Source organism: Hypanus sabinus, chromosome 6 (genome assembly GCF_030144855.1).
Source record: "Hypanus sabinus isolate sHypSab1 chromosome 6, sHypSab1.hap1, whole genome shotgun sequence".
Lineage (NCBI taxonomy): Eukaryota > Metazoa > Chordata > Chondrichthyes > Myliobatiformes > Dasyatidae > Hypanus > Hypanus sabinus.
In genome coordinates this window covers 52,579,134-52,600,120 of record NC_082711.1, presented here as the reverse complement: position 1 = coordinate 52,600,120, position 20,987 = coordinate 52,579,134, and the positions used below count along the sequence as shown (strand labels likewise).

General features: G+C 40.4%; 1 protein-coding gene across 3 annotated transcripts in view; it reads right to left on the bottom strand.

The window, feature by feature from the left end:
- LOC132395468 (LIM zinc-binding domain-containing Nebulette-like) overlaps positions 1-16,010 on the bottom strand; it is a 304,667-nt gene extending 288,657 nt beyond the window's left edge. Inside the window, exons 1-2 of one of the 3 annotated variants that reach the window (XM_059972133.1) lie at positions 15,823-16,010; positions 15,058-15,152 (exon numbers count right to left, since the gene is read on the bottom strand). In XM_059972133.1, the coding sequence (XP_059828116.1) occupies positions 15,058-15,152; positions 15,823-15,891 (164 nt within the window). In that variant the 5' untranslated portion in view covers positions 15,892-16,010. The remainder of the gene's footprint in view (positions 1-15,057; positions 15,153-15,822) is intronic. The other 2 variants (XM_059972132.1, XM_059972135.1) reach the window with 2 other exon arrangements.
- Between the last annotated feature and the right edge of the window lie 4,977 nt (positions 16,011-20,987).

Genomic DNA, 20,987 nt, shown 5'->3' with positions numbered 1-20,987 from the left:
CCAGTGGAGTTCCACAGGGGTCAGTGTAGGAACCGCTGCTTTTTATGAGGTATGTCAATGATTTGGACTATGGGATTAATAGATTTGTGGCTAAATTTGCCGATGATACAAAGATAGGTAGAGTTGAAGAAACAGAGAGCTTGAAGAGAGACTTAGATAGTTTAGGGGAATTTGGCAAAGAAGTGGCAAATGAAATATAATGTTGGAAAATGTATGGTCATGCACTTTGGTGGAAGAAATAAACAGGCAGACTATTGTTTAAATGGGGAGAGAATTCAAAATGCAGAGATGCAAAGGAACTTGGGAGTCATTGTGCAAGATACCCTCAAGGTTAACCTCCACGTTGAGTCGATGGCGAAGGCGGCAAATGCAAAGTTGGCATTCATTTCTAGAGGTATAGAATATAAGAGCAGGGATGTGATGTTGAGGCTCTATAAGGCACTCGTGAGACCACACTTGGAGTATTGTGTGCAGTTTTGGGCTCCTTATTTTAGAAAGGATATACTAACATTGTAGAGGGTTCAGAGAAGATTCACGAGAATGATTCCAGGAATTAAAGGGTTACCGTATGAGAAACATCTGGCAGCTCCTGGGCTGTATTCCCTGGAGTTCAGGAGAATGGGGGTGGGGGGGGAGCATCTCACTGGAACATTCTGAATGTTAAAAGGCCTGAACAGAACAGATATGGCAAAGTTATTCCCATGGTAGAGTAGTCTAGGACAAGAGGGCATCACTTCAGGGTTGAAGGACGTCCACTTTGAACAGAGATGCAGAAAAATTAATTTAGTCAGAGTGTGGTAAATCTGTGGAATTTGTTGCCACGAGCGACTGTGGAGACCAAGTCATTGGCTGCATTTAAGGCAGAGATAGATAGGCTCTTGATAAGCCAGGGCATCGAATGGTATGGGGAGAAGACGGGGAGTGGAGATGACTGGAAGAATTGAATCAGCCCACGATTGAATGGCAGAGCAGATTCAATAGGCCAAATGGCCTACTTCTGCTCCTATATCTTATGGTCTTAACTACAATCTCAAATTCAACTATGTATAAAATATCCCATTTAAGTCTCAACTATACTTACAGATTTCACAACAGTGGTTAACAACTGAATATAAGGTAAAAATGCCTTGAGTGTTGGTTCATAAAGTGTATGGCTCACATATAGGGACAAATCACAACAGGTGTATATCATGTATTTTGACAAAATTTCAATGACTTATGTAACTTAGAATTTTATTCCATGAGCAGCAATAAGGAAATGCAGCTGTACAAATTTTTAGTTTTCACAAAACTATTAAGTTTCAATCCAAAGCAGCATCAATTAGACATCAGCCAATTCCATTCTTGGGCTTCCACTCCATGCTGGTCAAATTCAATGGCATAAAACGAGGAACAAATCTCAAGCTAAATACAAGGATGCGCTACTAGCAGAAAAAGGCAGAAATTATACTAGACTTCTTGGTTAGCATGTCTGAATGTTGTAATACCAATGAAACAAGAGCATTTTTTGCTTCCATTTTATAATACTTTAGAGTTTTGGTTGCATCAATGCAACGATGCTCTGAGAGTATTCCTCCAAATCACATTAAAGGTAGCATATTAAACCAAATGGATGACCATTCCTTAAAATTAAAGTGTGTTAAATAAATCATAATATAATTGATATTTCATTTTTATTCAGGAATGTATTTGGAAGTCTTTGTATGTTCAAAAATAAATTGTGAAATAGCTGCTTGGAACTTAATGGATGTTTCCATCATTAACATGCAAAATTAGCACATTTTAAATAGACAAACAAAAGAAGTTGTGACTTCTGGGTGTAAGTAGGTTATATACACAAGTTCGGCTCCAATGCCATCTTCAAATTCTCCAACCACGTTACTGTATCAAATGAATCACAAGTAGTAATGAATCAGCTTAGCAGAGCAAATGGGTCACCTGGTTGAGTAGTGATGCAAAAGCAAGCTCTTGCTCAATGTCAGTAAAACTAAAGAGCTGATTCTGGTCTTAAGGAAGGGCAGGAGGATGAACATGTGTCAGTCTACACTGGGGGAAAATAGGCAGTGGAATACGCCAGTAGCTTTAAATTCCTGTAATATTAGCATATTTGATTATTTGTCCTGGGCACAGCACATAAATGCAATAAGGGCACGAGTAACTTACTTTTTAGGAGGTTCTGCTTTGTCATTGAACATCTAACAAACTTATACAGATATATTGTTCAAAGAATCCTGGCTGGTTTGCATTATGACCTGGTGGCAACTGGAATGCATAGGAACGTAGAAGCAGCACAGAGCAGTAGACTATGCACAGTATATAACAGCTACATCCCTCCATACCATTGGTAATATCTACAGTAGGCACCATCTCAAGACAGCAGCATCTATCACCAAAAATCCCCACCATCCCAGCCATGACATTTGCGGCTATCAGTGGACAAACAGTACAGCAGTCTGAAGTCTCAAACCAAGTTGAAGAACAACAACCACTCAACCAGCAACACCAAAATCACTACAGTTTAGCAACTCTATGACCCCCTTTGACCAGCATGATTAAAATTGACTTTTTATTCTAATTATTTTCTTGTAAAAATTGTGCATACTTTATGCTTCATTTATGTTTTTCATACGATTCCTGCTAAGTGCTTGTGATGCTGCTGCAAGTGAAGTTTTGTTGCATTGGTATATACATATACTTCTGCATATAGCATGACAATAAACTCAACTTTCACCTTGACTTGAATCTCTTTGATGTTAAGTAATTATCTATCAATACCTAAGGTGGAATGCATTGCCACCCAACAACCCCATCCCTAAATATACATGACAAATTCCTGATTTGTATTTGTTAAGGAACACTCTTCAAATTACAAACAGATTTTCAGTAAGAAAAACATGCTTATCCTGGGCTTTATTCCAATTTTATGGCTTAAAGTACTAAAATTAACTGAAACTTGCTCTGTGTGCTGGAACATGGTTTTAGTACAGAGGAAATATGATGAACATCATGGACATAGTGCACCATGCGGCCTGTTTCTGTGCAACGAGAATCTATGCCTCTGCGTTTCCAATTTCTTACTCCTATGTTCTAGTATCATTACAAAACATCAAAGACTGAAAGGTTTCCTCATTTTAACTTTTTAAGTATCCAGGAATTATTACATTATTGCTATACTAAGCATGCAGTTAAAATAGCTTTATTTCAGCTTTTCATTTCTTAAGTGGAATATTGCCTTTATTAGTTGTGACTTTGAGTTCGAGTCAAGAAGTTTATGTTGCAGTATTAGAAAACTCTGGTTAGTGCGCAATTAGAGTATTGTAATCAATTTCATCCTCCCCTATCAAGGGAGGATGTGGAGGCTTTGGAGAGGGTAGAGAAGATTAGCAGGATGCTGCCTGGATTAGAGAACATGGGCTATAAGGAGAGCTTGGAAAACTTGGGTGTTTTCTCTGGGGGCAGCAGAGGGGAGATCTGATAGAAGTTTATAAGATTATGGGAAGCATAGATAAGCAGCCAAGATCTGTTTCCAAACGTCCAAACGTCTAATACTAGGAAGATTGTTGTTCCTTACCATGCCACATGGTGCATCCAGTGGGAAACTTGCCATTTCCTTAGCATTTTTTGTCTTTTTTTTTAAAAAACAAGGCCAAGTCGCTAGTACAATGCTCAACCCAGTGTGGATGGAAGGCATGCAAAGAGCCAGCTGGATTTGAACCTGAGACTATTCGCCTTGAAAACTGGTTCAGATGCCATTACTTTTCAAAGGTGAATGAGTCAATTTTTTTTGTACTTTTTGAAAATGCTGAGTGATGCAGATGCTTGGAATGCATTGCCAAGGACGGGAGTGGAGGCAAAGACAATCAAAGTGTTTAAGAGGCTCCTGATTAGACACATGAAATTGCAGAGGAATGAGGGACATGGACATTGTATAGGTAGAAGGGGTTAATTTAGTTAGGCATTTAATTACTTGTTTAATTAGTTCTGCATATCCAAGGGCTAAAGTGCTGTACTGTTCTATGTTCTAAATGGCACAAGTTTTCCATTTTCATTCTACTCTGTTTATATCACACATTGCCTATTTATTTTTTCATTTATCTGCAGTACAATGAAATTTGTAGGAAATTTGAGCTAAATGGGCATAAAAATTAAGAATATGTTCTGATCCAATTCCTGGATTGCAATTACTATAAAAAATGTGCACCGATATTTGAAATTCAATGACATCATATTGGCCATCACAATACAGTGGATTCCGGTAGATTTGGGGCAGCCATTTATTTGGGATAACTCTTAAGGAACAAAAATTAATGAAGAAAATAGCCAGGATTGCCTTCATTTATCTGGGACACTGTGCCACTTAAGTGGGACAGGAGACTGTTACCATCTCCTGGATTCATTTATCACCTGCTGGCTTGTGTTCTTCCCCTCCCCTCTTACTTTGGTTTCAGCCCTCTTCCCCTGATGAAAGGACAACTGTTTATGTCCCTTTATATATGCTGCCTGACCTGCCGAGATCCTGCAGAATTGTGTGTGCGTTGCTTCAGGAGAAGGGTGGGGCTTTGGTAGTTGCCAAAAAAAGAGAGTCTGTGGTGCTACCGCAACAGAAAAAAAAATCATCTTATTAATATAGTTTAAACACAGTGGAATCTGGTTAACTGGGATGCATTGGGACCAGTGCATTTTTGTACAATTAAGATGCTGTCCCAGTTGCAATGTAGGAGGTGGATAGGGCCATGTGGTAGCACTGAGGTTAGCATAATGCTTTACAGTGCCAGTGATTGGAAGACCAGGGTTCAATTTCTGCCACATTCTCCCAGTGGCAATGTGGGTTTCCTCCAGCTGCTCCAGTTCGCTCCTACATTGCAAAGGTTATACCGGTTAGGGTTAGTAAGTTGTGGGCATGTTATGTTGACAAGGGAAGCATGGTAACATTTGTGGGCGGTCCCCAGCATGTCCACAGACCTACACAAACAATGCATTTCACTGTATGTCTTGATGTACAAGTGACAACCTCATCTTGAAAAAGGAAATGATGCGAGAAGCTGGAAAGCAATAAAGGATTGAACAAGAGAGAATTTGATAGGAGAAGAGAGTAGACCATGTTATAAAGGGAAGGATGGGGATGAGAAGGAGGAAGGTATCAGTGTGCAGGGAAGAGTAAAGAGAAAGGAGTAATGGAAAACAAAATGTAAGGGGGTGTAGAAACAGTGGACGGTGATTACAGATGTTACAGCAAATGATGTTTATGTCTTCAAATTGGAGACTACATTACCAAGATGGGATAATTAGTTGGTTCACTAATCTGTGACAAGCCTCAATTTGGCAGTCGAGGAGGCCGTGGACTGATGTGTCATTGTAGAAATGAGAAGTAGCCACTGGAAGATTCTGGATATTATGAAGGACAAGCAAAAGAACTTGATGAGGCCACGCCCCAATCTGTGTCAGTTCTCACCAAAGTACAGGCCACACTGGGAGCAATGGATGCAACAAATGACACTAATGGATTCACATGCATACTGTTCCCTCTCCTTAAGGATTGCTTAGGGGCCTGAATGATGATGAGGCGGAACTGCTGGGGCAGGCTGAACACAGCACAGTTGCAGGGTTAAGGCCCTGGAGGGAGATCAGTGGGGAGGAACGAATGGATAAGGCAGTCACAGAGAGTGATCCCTGTAGGGAGAGGGGAAAAGTTCCTGGTGGAGGGAGCCCATTGGAAATGGCAGAGGTTGCAGAGAATGACATGATGGATGTGGATGCTTATGGGCTGGTCAGTGAGGACAAATGGAACCCATCTCTGGAGAAGAGAGAACAATCTATGTTTTGGGCCAAGATCCTACATCAGGTCTGGAAAGGAAGGGGGAAGGGATCAGACTAAAAAGGTGAGGAGGGATAGCAGGAAAGGTTATATCTCGGCCCATAACATTCACTGTTTACTCTTTTCTATAGATGCTGCCTGGTCTGCTGAGTTCCTCCACATTGTGTGTGTGTTGCTTTGGATTTCCAGCTTCTGCAAATTTTCTCATTTGTGAAACCCTACCTCTGTTATGTCAGCAAGGGTGGGGGTGGGGGGTAAGGGCAAACACACTTAAATGGAAGAGGTGCTGGTGAGGGTTGCCATGATAGCAGTGGAGCAGGAGCCTAATTTTCTCAAAAAAAGGACACCCTGGATGTCCTGGACTGGAAAGTTGAATCATGAAGACAGATGCAGAACAGGGAAGGAAAAAGAATCTTTTCAAGTGACAGGGTGGAAAGAGCTGCAGTCAACGTAACTACAAATTCACCAACTCCCACAGCTGCCTTGGCTATACCTCTTCCCACCAAATCACTTGAAAGGATACTACTCCCTATTCTCAGTTCTCATGATGCAACTTTCCACTGCAGCACATCAGAGGTGTTTCTTTTTGCAGAAATTGGCTACCCATGCATAAGGCTCCCCCAATCCTAACCTACCACCACCCAAGCATCCACATCCATGGTGTCGTTCTGCACGATTACTGCCATCTCCAATAGGATCTCACCACCAGGCACATCCTCCCCTCTCCCCCCTGCTTTCTGTAGAGTTTATTCTCTCCATGACTGCCTTGTCTACTCATCCCTCCCCACCGATCTCCCTCCAGGCACTTGCCATGCAAATATGCTATTACATCTGCCCCTACAGCCCCTCCCTCACCACTATTCAGGGCCCTAAATGGTCCTTCCTTGGGAGGCACCACCTCTCATACAAATGCATCGGGGTTGTTTATTGTATGCAGAGCTCCCAACGAAGCCCCCTTTTAATGAACGCAACCTGACACAGACTGGGGAACGGAGGAATTACTTTGTTCACCACCTCCGCTCCATTCATCACAATAGTCACATCTCCCAGTGTCCAGCCATTTTAATTCTACTTCCCATTCCCACACTGACATATCTGTCCACTGCAGCCTCTACTGCCAAATTGAGGCCAAATGCAGTTTAGAGGAACAACCCATCATAGTCCTTTTGGGTAGGCTCCAACCTGACAGCATCATCACTGATTTCTCTAACTTTCAGTAACTTATCCCCTCTGCTTCCACCTATCCATTTTGTTTTCCCTAATCCTTTTGGCCTCGTTCCTCTCCCTTGCCCTCACAACCTGCCATCTCCAAGACCTTCCTCCCTCTTCTTACCCACCTCTATCCCTTTATTCCACTGCCTACTGTCGTCTCCTATTCCATCTTGTTCAGTCCTTAGTCTCTTCCACTTATCTCCCAGCTTCTCACACCAGTCCCATGCACCATCTACTAACCTTCCACCTCTCATCTGGATTTACCCAATACCCCCAGATTGTACTCTTCCCCCTCCCTCAACCTTTCTATTCTGGCTTTTGCCTTTTTCCTTTCTCGTCCTGATGAAGGACCTCCGCCTGAAACATAAACTGTTCATTTCTTCCGTGGATGCTGCCTGACTTGCTGAGTTTCTCCACCATTTTGCATGTGTTGATCAAGACTTCCACTATCTGCGATCTTTTTTGTGTCACCCTTCTTCTGCAATAATATACCAAAAATCATTCTTTCCTAAGAACTGTCAAATTGAACAGGAGCCAGCCTTACACTACAGTTCCTGCACAGCCTCATTTATTTTTTCTAGCCATGAAGGGATGGCTGGGCTGACACTCCACACTTGTCAGACACTCTGGGAGACAGAGCCCACTCCAAGAAATTAGCAGATGTCATGTATTTGACTTGGAGCCATAGTAACATCTTTTGAAAAGTCTGTCATCTAATAAGATCAAAAGGTACAGCCTTTAGAGAATAACTGTTTGAAAATTCCAGTTTAAAATACATTAGATAAAGAAAAATAAGTTAAGCAAGTTACCTGCTCTATAACAAATGAGCTTGCCGTTTGTATGGCAGACCTCCCTAGCACACAGATGAGGATCAGATTGGAAGGTATACCTAGACCCTGAATTCAACATATCACTGGTCTATCACTGTGCTCCATAAGAAGTCCAGAGAAGGATCAGTCAATCAGATAAAACAGAATCTAGCAGCCAGCTTTTCTCAGACAGTAATCTTTCACTGGCTACATTTGGAAATCCTAGGCAAACACAGGTGTAACCAACTGACAGATAGCACTTCTATTCTGTTACACCAGCTTACAACCAGCAATACTCAGGCTGTTGGCTTATTTTGTTATCTTTGAACTTGTACTGTACTTTTCTCTGTGGCTATTAGCTAACAGAATTGATTGAACAAACACGAGGAAATCTGCAGATGCTGGAAATTCAAACAACACACACAAAATGCTGGTGGAACACAGCAGGCTAGGCAGCATCTATAGGGAGAAGCACTGTCCACTTTTCGGGCCAAGACCCTTCACCAGGACTAATTGAAAGGAAAGATACTAAGAGATTTGAAAGTAGGAGGGGGAGGGGGAAATGCGAAATGATAGGAGAAGACCAGAGGAGGTGGGATGAAGCTCAGAGCTGGAAAGGTGATTGGCAAAAGTGATACAGAGCTAAAGAAGGGAAAGGATCATGAGACAAGAGGTCTCCGGAGAAAGGAAGGGGGAGGAGAGCACCAGAGGGAGTTGGAGAACAGGCAGAGTGATGGGCAGAGAGAAAGAAAAAAAACAAACAACTAAATATGTCAGGAATGGGGTAAGAAGGGGAGGAGGGGCATTAATGGAAGCTAGAGAAGTCAATGTTCATGCCATCAGGTTGGAGGCTACCCAGACAGAATATAAGGTGTTTTTCCTCCAACCTGAGTGTGGCTTCATCTTGACAGTAGAGGAGGCCATGGATAGACATATCAGAATGGGAATGGGACATGGAATTAAAACGTGTGGCCACTGGGAGATCCTGCTTTCTCTAGCGGACCAAGCGTAGGTGTTCAGCGAAACGGTCTCCCAGTCTGTGTTGGTCGGACACAGTATACCACACCAGCCGACTCAACTGTCTGGGGCCCTGAATGGTGAATGAATTGATTGAAATAGCTTTAGGCTCTTGAAATACAACTTTAAATCTAGGTGTCTCCTGGCACTACTATTCTGGCAAAATTATCAGGGTTCACAGTAGTCTTTTAATGAAAGCACTTGGGGAAAAAAAAGATCCAAAATAATTCATCACTTGATGAGGAGCACTTATGTGTTAAGAATTAATATCTCCTCTTTCCTATCCCCATCTCTGGCTATGATACAGTCTTTCAGATGAGATGTATATCAAAGTGACCTGTTGAATAGCAAAAAATATCCCATGATCCTATTCTGAGGAAGAACTGAGAAGATAATTCCTGTGCCCCTTCTGACATTTATCCTTTAAGTCAACATCAAGGGAAGAAACGAGAGAAGGTCTGCAGATACTGGAAATCCGAGCAACAGACACAAAACGCTGGAGGAGTTCAGCAGGCCAAGCAGCATCTATGGAAAAAAGTACAGCAGACTTTTCAGCCCGAAACATTGACTGTACTTTTTTCCATAGATGCTGCCTGGCCTGCTGAGTTCCTCCAGTATTTTGTGTGTGTATCAAGGGAAGAAGTTGTCTGATTATTATTATCATATTGCTATTGCATCATACAAATTATTTCAATGAAGTGAATGAGTGACTGCAAAAGTGATCGCACTTCTAAAGGTGGTTAATTGTTGGCCAAAGGATACTTTGGTTAACATTGAGAATATTATCTTTAGTTATTAATCTTCTCATTTGGGATCTCTACAGCAAAAATAAAAGAGACAATGGAATAATATTGTAACCAAGCATATTTTTTGTAATTTCGTTTCAGTAAGGATAATTAGAAATAAACTGTTGCATACAGTAATGCAACAAGGTACTGAAACTGTAAATTGATAAGCCAGTGTTTGCTATTTGGACACATATTAGTCAGAAAACCCAGATATGTTTTGTTCAAAGAACTATACTGTATGTAGCTTTTTTAAAATTAATTCAGAGGTAATGACAATGTGGAGAACATACATGTCTTATTTGTATACAAAGGAAACACAATTTCTAACAATTTGGCGATGTTTATATATGACACCTCAAGTCTTCCCTCTCATAATACTCAGGGCCAGAATTAGGCCATTTGGCCCATTAGATTTGCACTGCCATTCAGTCAGGGTTGACTTATTTTCCCTGAAGTTGCTACCTTCTCCCTGTAACCTTTGAAGTCCTTACAAATCCAAACCTATCAACCTTTGCTTTAAATATAACCAATAATTTGGCCTCCACAGCCATCTGTGGCAATGAATTCCACAGATTCACAACCATCTAGTTAACAAAATTCCTCTTTGTCATTGTTTTAAAGGGACATCCTTCTATTCTGAGACTGGTCTTAGACTCTCCCACTACAGTAAACATGCTCTGCACATACAATCTCATCTTGGCATTTCAATTTATTTGGTATGTTTCAATGAGGTTCCCTTCATTCTTCTAGTGAGTACAGCCTCAGAGCCATCAAACACTCCTTTAACATTAAACTTTTCATTCTCAGGATTATTCTCGTAAATCTTCTCTGAACTCACTCTAATACCAGCACATCTTTTCTTATATGTGGAGCCCAAAATTGCCCCCAACACTCCAAACATAGTCTAAGCCTCACAAAGCCTCATCCTTGCTTTTATAACCTAGTCCTCTTGAAATGAATGCTAACATTGCATTTGCCTTTTTTCTGTACTAAACCAACCTGTAAATTAACTTTCAGGGAGTCCTAGTGCAGGACTCCCAATTCTTTTGCACTTCCATTTTCTGAACTCGCTTCTTGTTCAGAAAATAGTATAAGCCTTTATTCCTTCTATCAAAATGCATGACTAGAAACTTCTCCACACTTTATTCCATCTGCCTCTTCTTTGCACAATTTCCTAATCGAAGTCCATCTGCAGACTCCCTGCTTCCCCAACACAACCTGCCCCTCCACTTATCTTTATATCATCCACAAATATGGCCACAAAGCCATCAATTCCCACATCCAGATCATTGACATATGCAAAAAAACAGACCTAACAGCAATCCCTGTGGAACACTGCCTATCACCGGCAGCCAACCCTTTCTTCCCACACTTTGCCTTCTGCCATTCAACCATTCTCCTGTCCAAGGTAGTACCTTCCCTATAATACCATGGGTTTTTATCTCAAGGAGCCTCATGCATGCACTTTGTGAAAGGCTTTGGAAAATCCACTTAAACAACAGCAACCAGCTCTCCTTTGTCTATCCAGTGCATTATTTCAACAAGGAATTCCAAGGGATTTGTCAGCCAAGATCTTCCCCTTAAGGAAACCAAGCTGACTTCAGGCTATATATCATATTCCTCATGATTATCATTCATTAATATTATGGCTTACCTTGAACCTCCCCCCACCGCCCCAGTTCAAGAATGCAAGGCAGAGGAAGCAATCTCTCAGCATCCACCCTAAAACATGCAAGATTTTCACTGGGATTGAGATCAACAGTGAGATCACCTCTCTGTTTCCGACCTCCAGTCAGTAGAACTAATTTACTCACTTAAATATGTAGATACGTAGTCTACGTTGATGAGCTCATATTTTCATTGGCCATTGTAAATTGCCATTTGTTTAGGTGGAATACAGGAGAGTTAGGCAAGAGATAAGCATATGATAGAGAATGAGAACAGGTTCCTTGGAAATAAGTGGGGGAAGTAGAGGAATGTGACTAGTGGGAGTTCTCTAAAAGCCACCATAGACTCGATGTGCCAACTGCACTCCTCATATCTGAACAAGAGAAAAGACTGAGAAATATGAAATACGTTGTTTAAAATTGTTTACAATTGCAGCAAGCCGGCCTAGCCTTGTACTGCAATACCTTTTTGATTAAAGCAAATTACTATGTGGTTTCCTAATTGCATGCTTGGCTTGCCTGTTTAATTTCTGCTTGACAGAAAGGAGCATTTCTCTGTACATCACTGATTTTTGAAAGCTGAACAAATATCTTCCTATTCTTCCTACCAAAGTGAGGAACCTCTTACTTTTCCAATAGTATGTCCTACTTGCCATCTTTTTGACCCAACTCAATCTGTTTTCTATGCCATACTCTTTGGGTTCTCCTGATATGGCAAAGCTAAGCGGCAAGTGACATATCAGGAAGATTTAAAATTCAGTGAAATTGCCCAACCCAACAAAATAGAAGAGAAGCAAAAGAAAATCAGTATTAAATAAAAGGAATAAGATTGCATAGGCAATATTTATTGGTCATCTTTTTAAAAAATTAACAGAATTGGCAGGTCACCAATAGTATTCACACTGTTCATTGGCCACTTGCCAGGGGAGGGGGTGCGGGGGTATCAGTATCATATTTGACTGGTGCCATCTGAAAACAATAGAGCACTGCATAAGCCTGATACGTTACAGGATTCAGTAACAAAACCTATTGTCAACTCAAGACTTGAAGCAAAATATTTGTTCAGTTGTCTTCCACATTCATCCTGATGTAACGGGTGTAGTATGGAAATGGTGGGTGTAAACAATGTGACAAATTGGAGTGGAAATTGTTAGTAGTTTGGAGGGATGCTTCACATGCCTCTCTGCTCAATAAATTACTGACTTCCAGCTTAGCAGTTTGCTGCAAGTCTACTCCTTTTTGACTGCAGCATTGTAGACAATGCAGCAAATAATTCTGAAGAGCTCCAATAAGCTATGCAGATAGAATATTGTTTCATAGCAGTAACTGTTGCTCAACCAGAACACTTATTGGGTTCTGCCTCTCACTTTTTTTCCAGAAAACTAGAATTACTCAATCTCTTCAGTCATCAACACCCACGAGTCTGCGTGGAACAGAACAGGTAGTAACAACAGATACAGTGCAGAAGAGCCTATAAAAAATTATACATAATATACATTTCCCTAAGCCTGAAGAGGCTATTCAATCATTCACAGTACATGGATGTCATGCTAAGGCTGGCATTTATTGTCCATATTTAATTGCCCCCTGAACTAAGTTGCTTGCCAGATACTATTAGAAGGCTATTACAAGACACTAAGTTAATAGATCTGGAATCACATAAAGCCAAGTAAGGATGACATTTTTCCTCCCTAAAGGGCATCTGTAAACCAGTGGTATTGGACAATCCTGTAGTTTCAAGGTCATTATTATTGAGACTAGCATTTTATTTAAAAAGTCTAATTGCTATGGTGGGATTTGAACTCTTGCCTTCAAATTAATAACTTAGACATCCAGATAATAGTTTGTTAACGTAACCACCATGCTACCTTAGCCAGTTGAACAAGTTCAAGATTCAAGATCAAATTGAACATTAAGCACATGGAAGTTATTGCTAAACAGTATGTTTGTGTAATAGGAAGCACACACTTACGTGCAAACAGTTTATTATGCACGTCATCAGTGAAGAACTACCAGTCAGATCAAAGTGACTATTCCTTACTGCTTTGCAGTCTCGAGAATAAACATATTCTGGTATTTCACAAATAATTAAGTACAAATCCTATCAACTTTTTGCCTTGCACCGACTATGCAAAGATAAGTCATCAGAGAAGAACTTACCACTATAAACATTTTACAAGCCTTTATGTAATACAGGAAAGCCACCCAGTAACTTTTGTTATGGGAAGATTAAAACGTGAAATTTCAGAATCATCCATTTAATAAGAAGATGCTTACTACAGCAGAGGAGAACCTAAATCCTACTGGTGTCCAGTTCTCATGTTGTAATATTCATTTGGGCCTTTAGCTAACCACAGAAAAAAAATGATTTTGATGACATCAGCTTTTATTAATTTTATATTCTCAAGATGAGGCCACTGACTGTAGGACTTCTGAAACGTTCTCTTTCCAGAAACATTAACTCTTCCAATCCACCTCGACCATACTCCACAGATTCCACACATACATCTCTTCCATTCCCTGAAGATATGGACACAACCAACCTCTCTCCAGAAGGAACAGCAAATGACTTCCACTTTGTCCTCACCTTTCAGCCCCACCAGCCACTGCATCATCATCATCTGCCATTACTGCCAGCTCTGTGATCGCATCAGTCACATCTTCCCTGCAGGGACCATTCTCTTCATTACTCTCAGTTTGCTCACCACTCTCAACCTACCCCTCCCTGACCCTTGGCACTTCTTTCCTACAATTACATGAGACCTAACACCTGTCCCTTAATCTCCTCCTTCACCCAAAACCCTAAACTGCCCTTCTTGGCAAGGTGGAGGTTGACCTGCACAACCTCCAAACTGGTCTACTGGATTCAGCCTTCTCTAGTTGGTGAAACTGAGCATAAACTAGTTAAAATCTTTGCAAAGTTTACGCAACCTGGCCACAATAAACATTCTGGGCTTCCAACTGCATGCCAGTTTAATCTCCCACTCCTCATCAGCCTTCTCCATTGCAAAGAGAGACTAAATACAATTCAGAAGAATAACATTTTGCATTCCTTTTGGGGAGCTTACAACCCAAGGGTACGAACACATAAGTTTCCAACTCCTGGTAACCCACACCTCAGGAAGTCACCTACCACAAAGCCACCTGCCTACTTTTTATCTTTCTTGGTTCATCTCTCCCTTCGCTCTTTCACTCACCTGATCAATCTGCATAACTTCTTTTCATGTAGTTGCTCCTATCATCTACCCATTTCTAGTCCACCCTCCTCTCCTCTCTTCATATTGCTATACAGTGGCAATCCATTTTCCCTCTCAATCCTAATGCAGGTCTTACTCCGGATTAAATTTATATCTCCACAGATGCTCTTTGACCCACTGAGTTCTTCCAGCATTCTGGTTTTGATTCCCTATTCCAGCATTTGCAGTCTCCATCATCTTCATTTTAATGTCTCTTTTGAAAAAAAATGCTAAATATTTTTGAAGGCTCTGTTTGTTTGAACCAATAAAATAGTTCTGCATACAAGGTCATTAGACAAAAGTACTCTGAATAACTTTAGTAATTAATGAGGGGAAACGACTTACATCACAATAAGGCAATTTTCCAAATATGTAAATGATGGAAAATAAACACTTTGTTCAGAACTGCCACACCTCAGATTTCCAAACTTGTTTTATGGTACGGATTAAAGCAAATTTCAGTGAGGCTTCTCATTATCAACGCATGAAAAACAAATTAAAACATTTACTCACGCATTACAATAAGGTTTCTTTTCATATCCTTTGTACGTTTTCATATTGAGGGTCATTCTGCAGATCTCACAGTGGAAACATGCTTTATGCCAATACTGTAAAAAGAAAAGACATTTATCTTCTGGTTTGCCCAATACTTGGTCAACACGAAAATAAAATCCCAGAATAATGTGTTACTCATTCCATACATGTCGTTCCTACGCTGAAAACATAAATAAATAACAGTTTGTGGGAAATAAAACTATTTTGCTTTATTCCATAATCCTCTCTACAATATATTCTGCGTCAAAGTGTGGATCGCTTGTTTCGTAAATGCAGAATGTTTAATGCATGCACAAAAATAGCAACTCGAGCAATATTCAGAATTAGACATTCAGGTACGTTGCGATTCCTATTTTAAAATGAACATCTAACCCAGATGGTTTCAGGTACAACAACGCTCTCTGACAGGTTTCTTAGTGCCATCAGGCTCCAGTCAAACGCTTCGCACCATTCAGCAATGCGTCACATATCGAACAAGTAAATTAGATCTATTGCCAGCATTTCAGTCACTGGAATCGACACTTTTCGCCCAGTTCCGACAGCCCCATTTTAATACACCGGCTGCTCTGATCTCGAGCCTTTCGCCAAATCACCATCACCTCACACTGCCCACAACACCTACTTTATTCCCATTTTGTCCCCAATTTAACTCCGAGAGAAGTGATGCGCCGCCGACATGAACCAGCCTTCCGCTTATGGAGAGAGGGAAAAAAATCAAATTACCTTATCCAAGCAATTCACTTTTTCCGTGGGATAAACAATCTTCCCACACCGTGCACACTGTGGATTCATCTTGCCAGGGTTGGAGAGCGAAGATGCGCCACTCTCTCACTCACTCACTCCACACACTCTCCCGCAGTTGCTTCAGCCTCCCTTCCAACTCCGCCCCCGGCGCTCGGGAGCGCGCCGCGTCGCAGAACGCAGATCCGCAGCCCCGCTGCAGGAGCACGTCAGCCTGCGCGCGCTCGCGGTCGAGCTCGATCCCGTCCACGCAAACGTCAATCATTATCTTGAGGAACGCACGATAAATGCAATGATGCTGTGACACTTGTGTCTGGTTTTTTATACGTTTGTTAGAAATGCTTACTGAGCATAAGTCTTTGTAGCTTTACCAACATCTGTTGCCACTTCATAGGACATAGATATGTCCGTATTTACAGATCTCTGCACTTTTCTATTTTTCTGGTGCAGTTGTATCTACGACCTAAAGGTCAATGTCACACTTCATTACATTTGACTTGTAATTTTCCTCCATCTGCAACGCTGGATTTTCCCTAAATTTTGACATGTTTCTTTATTCAACAATTTGCTGCAGCTTTGACCTTCAGTTTCTGTTTTGTACAGCTGTAAATTACTTAGAACAAAAGTGATCACAGCAGCTTAGCCTGCCAGTCATAACTTCCCTCTTTCTGGAATCCAAGAAATTTTCTACTGAGATCAGTAGAAAACACGTCCTGTTTTGATTCCTGATGCCCCGAACCTTTTCTTATATGATACCCAATGGAGGTCACTTCTTGCAGATGGAGTTTAATACTGTGCTGGATAATTTATTTAATTGATAGCATTAATACAAAATTGGCAACTGTGGGTTGTGGTGAATGGTTATTTTACAGACTGGAGGATGCTGAATAATGGTGTTCTCCAGGGAATGGTATTAAAGCTATTTTTTTTTTAATATAATGGCGCAGACCTATGACTGGAAGTCACAATTTCTAAAATTGCAGAAGAACACAAAATTTGACAGTATTGTGCACAGTGACATGTGATAAACTGGAGCAGAATATGAACTAGCCAGATGGGATGGACAAAGGTATGGCAAATTAAATTTAAAGTGGAAAATGTGAGGTGATGCATTTTGGTAGGAAGAGTGATGAAGAGAATGTAAAATGAGAGGGTGCGCACCATTAAAAGTGCCAGATCAGGCTGAGAAACCATGCACAGTTCTGGGATTTGTCAACAGAGCTGTGGAATATAAAAGTGAGGAAGTCTTCCCAAATATTTTAAAGATTACAGGCCTGTAATCAGCTGGGGTGCTGTGTTCATTTCCGGTTGCCTTGTTATAGAACAGATATGGAGGTCCAGCAGAGATTTGCAAGAATGCTTCTTGGGGTGAGGCACTGCAGTTACAAGAATGGATTAATGAGGCTGACACTTTTTTATTTGGTGAAAAGAAAGCCCCATTAAGTCTTATATAGGGGCTCCGGGTGGTAGATGGTGCTTCCCATTAATGAAATGGTTGTGAATTGGAGATAACGGGCATTAAAAAAAGAGAAAGAATTAAATCCAGCATGCGGAAAAACTTTTTGTGAAGCACTTGCTTGGAATTTGGAATGCACTCCTTGCTCAAGTGGTGGCAGCAGGTTCTGATGTAGCCAGGCAGGAAATGGATAAGTATTCAGTGAAGAAATAGAAATGAGACAGGGTGTAGAGCAACTATGGAGCGGCAGTAGGGAGCTGGTGCAGACACAATGTGGCCACATGCCCTTGCTCTATACGATAACCACTCTGCAATTCTACTTTGAACTAAAACACAACATGTAATAATGGAACTAAATAACTTCTGCTGTTTGAGTATTGGTTTTAACCATCAGCCAGCCTAAGATAAATTAAATAGGATCCAACTAGATTAAAGGTCAACGGCATAACTAGCTTGAGAACACTTACAATTTTCTCTGTTTTTATTAAAGGTTTGTTGAGAAGTTATCACCTTAATTAAGGCAATAGTACACATCTCAGAACAGCAGCGAATAGTTCAAAGGAAAGCCTCATGCAGCTTCTTTCATTTAGGATTGGCAACAGTCATTGGAGTCCAGTGTATCCTTGGAGAGATATATCTATAGAATAAATTACATAAGGGCAGACAGGAGCTTCAATGGACCATTGTCGGCCAATGGGAACACTTACTACCACCCATTCTACTAAATGGAGTTACATCTGAGGGAATTGGTTACTTCACTATTCACGGATGAGGTATTTAAACAGTCAATCTAAACACAATACTCTGATCAAAGGTTGAATCTTCAGAATCAGAATCAGGTTTAATATCACTGGCATATATCAAGAACTTTTTCTGTTTTGTGGCACTAGTACATTGCAAGATAGAATAATAAAATAAACTATAAATTACAATAAGAAATATATATATATAATTAAATTAAGCAAGTAGTGGTAATAGAGAGCAAAATAAGTAAGGTGGTACTTATGGTCCCATTATCTATTCAGGAGTCTTATGGCAGAAGGGAAGAAGCTGTTCCTGAAACATTGAATCTGAGTCTTCAATTCCTATACTTCTTTCTCGATGGTAGCAGGACACGTCCTGGGTGATGGATGCATTGCCTTTTGAAGGTGTCCTCGATGCTGGGGAGGCTAGTGCCCATGATGGAGCTGCCTGCGTTTACAACTTTCTGCAGCTTTTTTTCTGATCCTGTGCAGTGCCCCCTCCATACCAGATGGTGATGCAACCAATTAGAGTGCTCTCCATGGTACACTGTAGAACTTTGCGAGTCTTTGGTGACATATCAGTTCTCAGTCTCCAAATGAAATATAGCTGCTGTCGTGCCTTTTTTGTAATTGCATCTAAATGTTGGACCCAGTATAGATCTTCAACAATATTGGTACTGTGGTAAACCATGTATACCTGTCTGGACACGCTCCTCTGCTGACTGCTCCTGTGGCTCCTCCCACAGACCCCTGTATAAAGGCGATTGGGGCACTGCTCCTCCCTCAGTCTCCGAGATGTCGTGCTCCCTTTTGCTGTTAATAAAAGCCTATCGTTCACTTCCAGTCTCCGAGAGTTATTGATGGTGCATCAGATACCCAGAAACTTGTACAGCTCATCCTTTCCAATGCTGATCCCTCAATGAGGACCGGTGTGTGTTCCCTCATTTCCCCCTTTACTGAAATCCACAATCAATTCCTTGGTCTTACTGATGTTGAGTGCAAGGCTGTTGTTTCAACACCACTCAACCAGCTGATCTATCTCACTCCTGTACACTCTTGGTAAACAAACAAGTGAATGTAGGCTCACTGGAGAGAATGGGATAAAATGAAGTTAAGATTTCACCATGGTAGACAATTCAGTAATTTTCAAAAATCTCAGAATACTTTGAAGTTTTAACAAAGTGTATTTGCTTATATTTTTGTGGTGGGAATCTGCAAGCTTTTGTTTTAATTTCCTTCCTTCTCATGTCACGTTTTAGACTAACTTTATTTGTATCCCTTCTTTACTGTATTCAATAAGGGAAATTAAGAACAATGGGGAGACCATTCAGCCCAAAAGCTGTTTTTTTACTTCATCTTGCAGTTTCAAGTTTCTGTTAATGTGTGACAATAGGCTCCCTAATTTCTTACCTGAATTTCATAGTTTTAATTTTCAGATTATGCCGTTGGTTATGGATTCTTCCATCACGGGAAATAATTTCTCATCATCTATGTTATTGAGATCACTTATCACCTCTCAACATTATAAACTTACAAAACCAAAAACCACATTTAAAAAATCTGAATTCATAACTTAATCCTTTCAATCCTGATGAAGTGTTATTATTAGTCAATGCAGTAAACTTACCAAGATCAATACCTTTCCTAATGTATTCTAAATAGGGTATAACACAGGACCTGCACAAACTTTAATTCTTTCCCCTCAGTTATGAACATCAGAGGAGAGTGGTTAGCATTCAGTGAGATTTTTTGATTAGTTTATGTATCTGTGCTTTGATTTAAAGAAGTACGAAGTAGTTAACTACAGGGTCCTGGCCAGTACTTTTCAACGTTCTCTTGGTATTATTCAATTTAATGAAGGCTGGTTGTTAGCCAACTGGTTTAGGAGATTGCAGTGTGAAAATACATTACATCACTAATCTAAACTGGGTGGAAAGGAGGCTCTCAAGAGAAGACCTCCGTAGCGCGAGAGTAGGACGGAGTGACTATGCTATATACTGTGCCCTTTGAAAAGGGAATCTGTAATATTACCAAAGTAAGGGTTAAGCAATAACAAAAGCAGAGTAGGAAGATCAAGTAGTAATGTAGTGATAGAATCGGGAGGACAGAATATCTAAAGGTGGGGCAAAGTGTTACTGAGAAAGGGTGGTTGAATGAGTCAAAAGATATGATGACAGTGGAAAGTTTTAGTAGAGATTAAAAACAGATAACTAAAAGAAGAGTAAACTCTTCGAAACAGAAATTACTGTCTAACGTCCGGAACAGCAAAGCATGCAAAGATCGATGAACTATGAACAAAAGTTCTCATACCCTGATATCCCTCACCTTAAAAAAATGCTGCTTATTCACTCTTTCTCCCAAACCAGACAATTTTAATCTTTTCCATATTAAGCTGCAACTATCATCCTTTTCCCAATCACTTAAACATTTTGTAACTATGTCTTTGTATATTCATTCCAACTTACTTTTCCAACCACCACTTCTATTCCCACTAAAACTGTATATATTATATTTGTTCTTCTCCTCTCAGACATTGAACTTAATTATGTTTCAGTGCAATTCTAGCACTGACCATTATGGTACTAATGCTATATCCGTCAGTCCTGAAATGAATGAGTAGCTACTCTTTATTTTCTATTTATCAATCAATCCTTATACATTATCAAATATTAACCACAATACTATGAATCTTGTCTAGAAACCTTTTATAAATTACTTTATAAAATGCCTTTTGAAAATCCAAATAATCTATGATTAATAGACCCCCGGCACCAAAAGAATTCTTAAATCATCATTTTTCTTTCACGAAAACTTGGGTGATTCTGTCCAATCATAATGTAATCATTCCTAGCAATACATATCTCCTAGACAGAGAAAAAAATTCTTGCAAAACAACTTTGGAAAAATAAACTGGAAATGCTGATGTCCACCAGCCTAAATACTGTGGG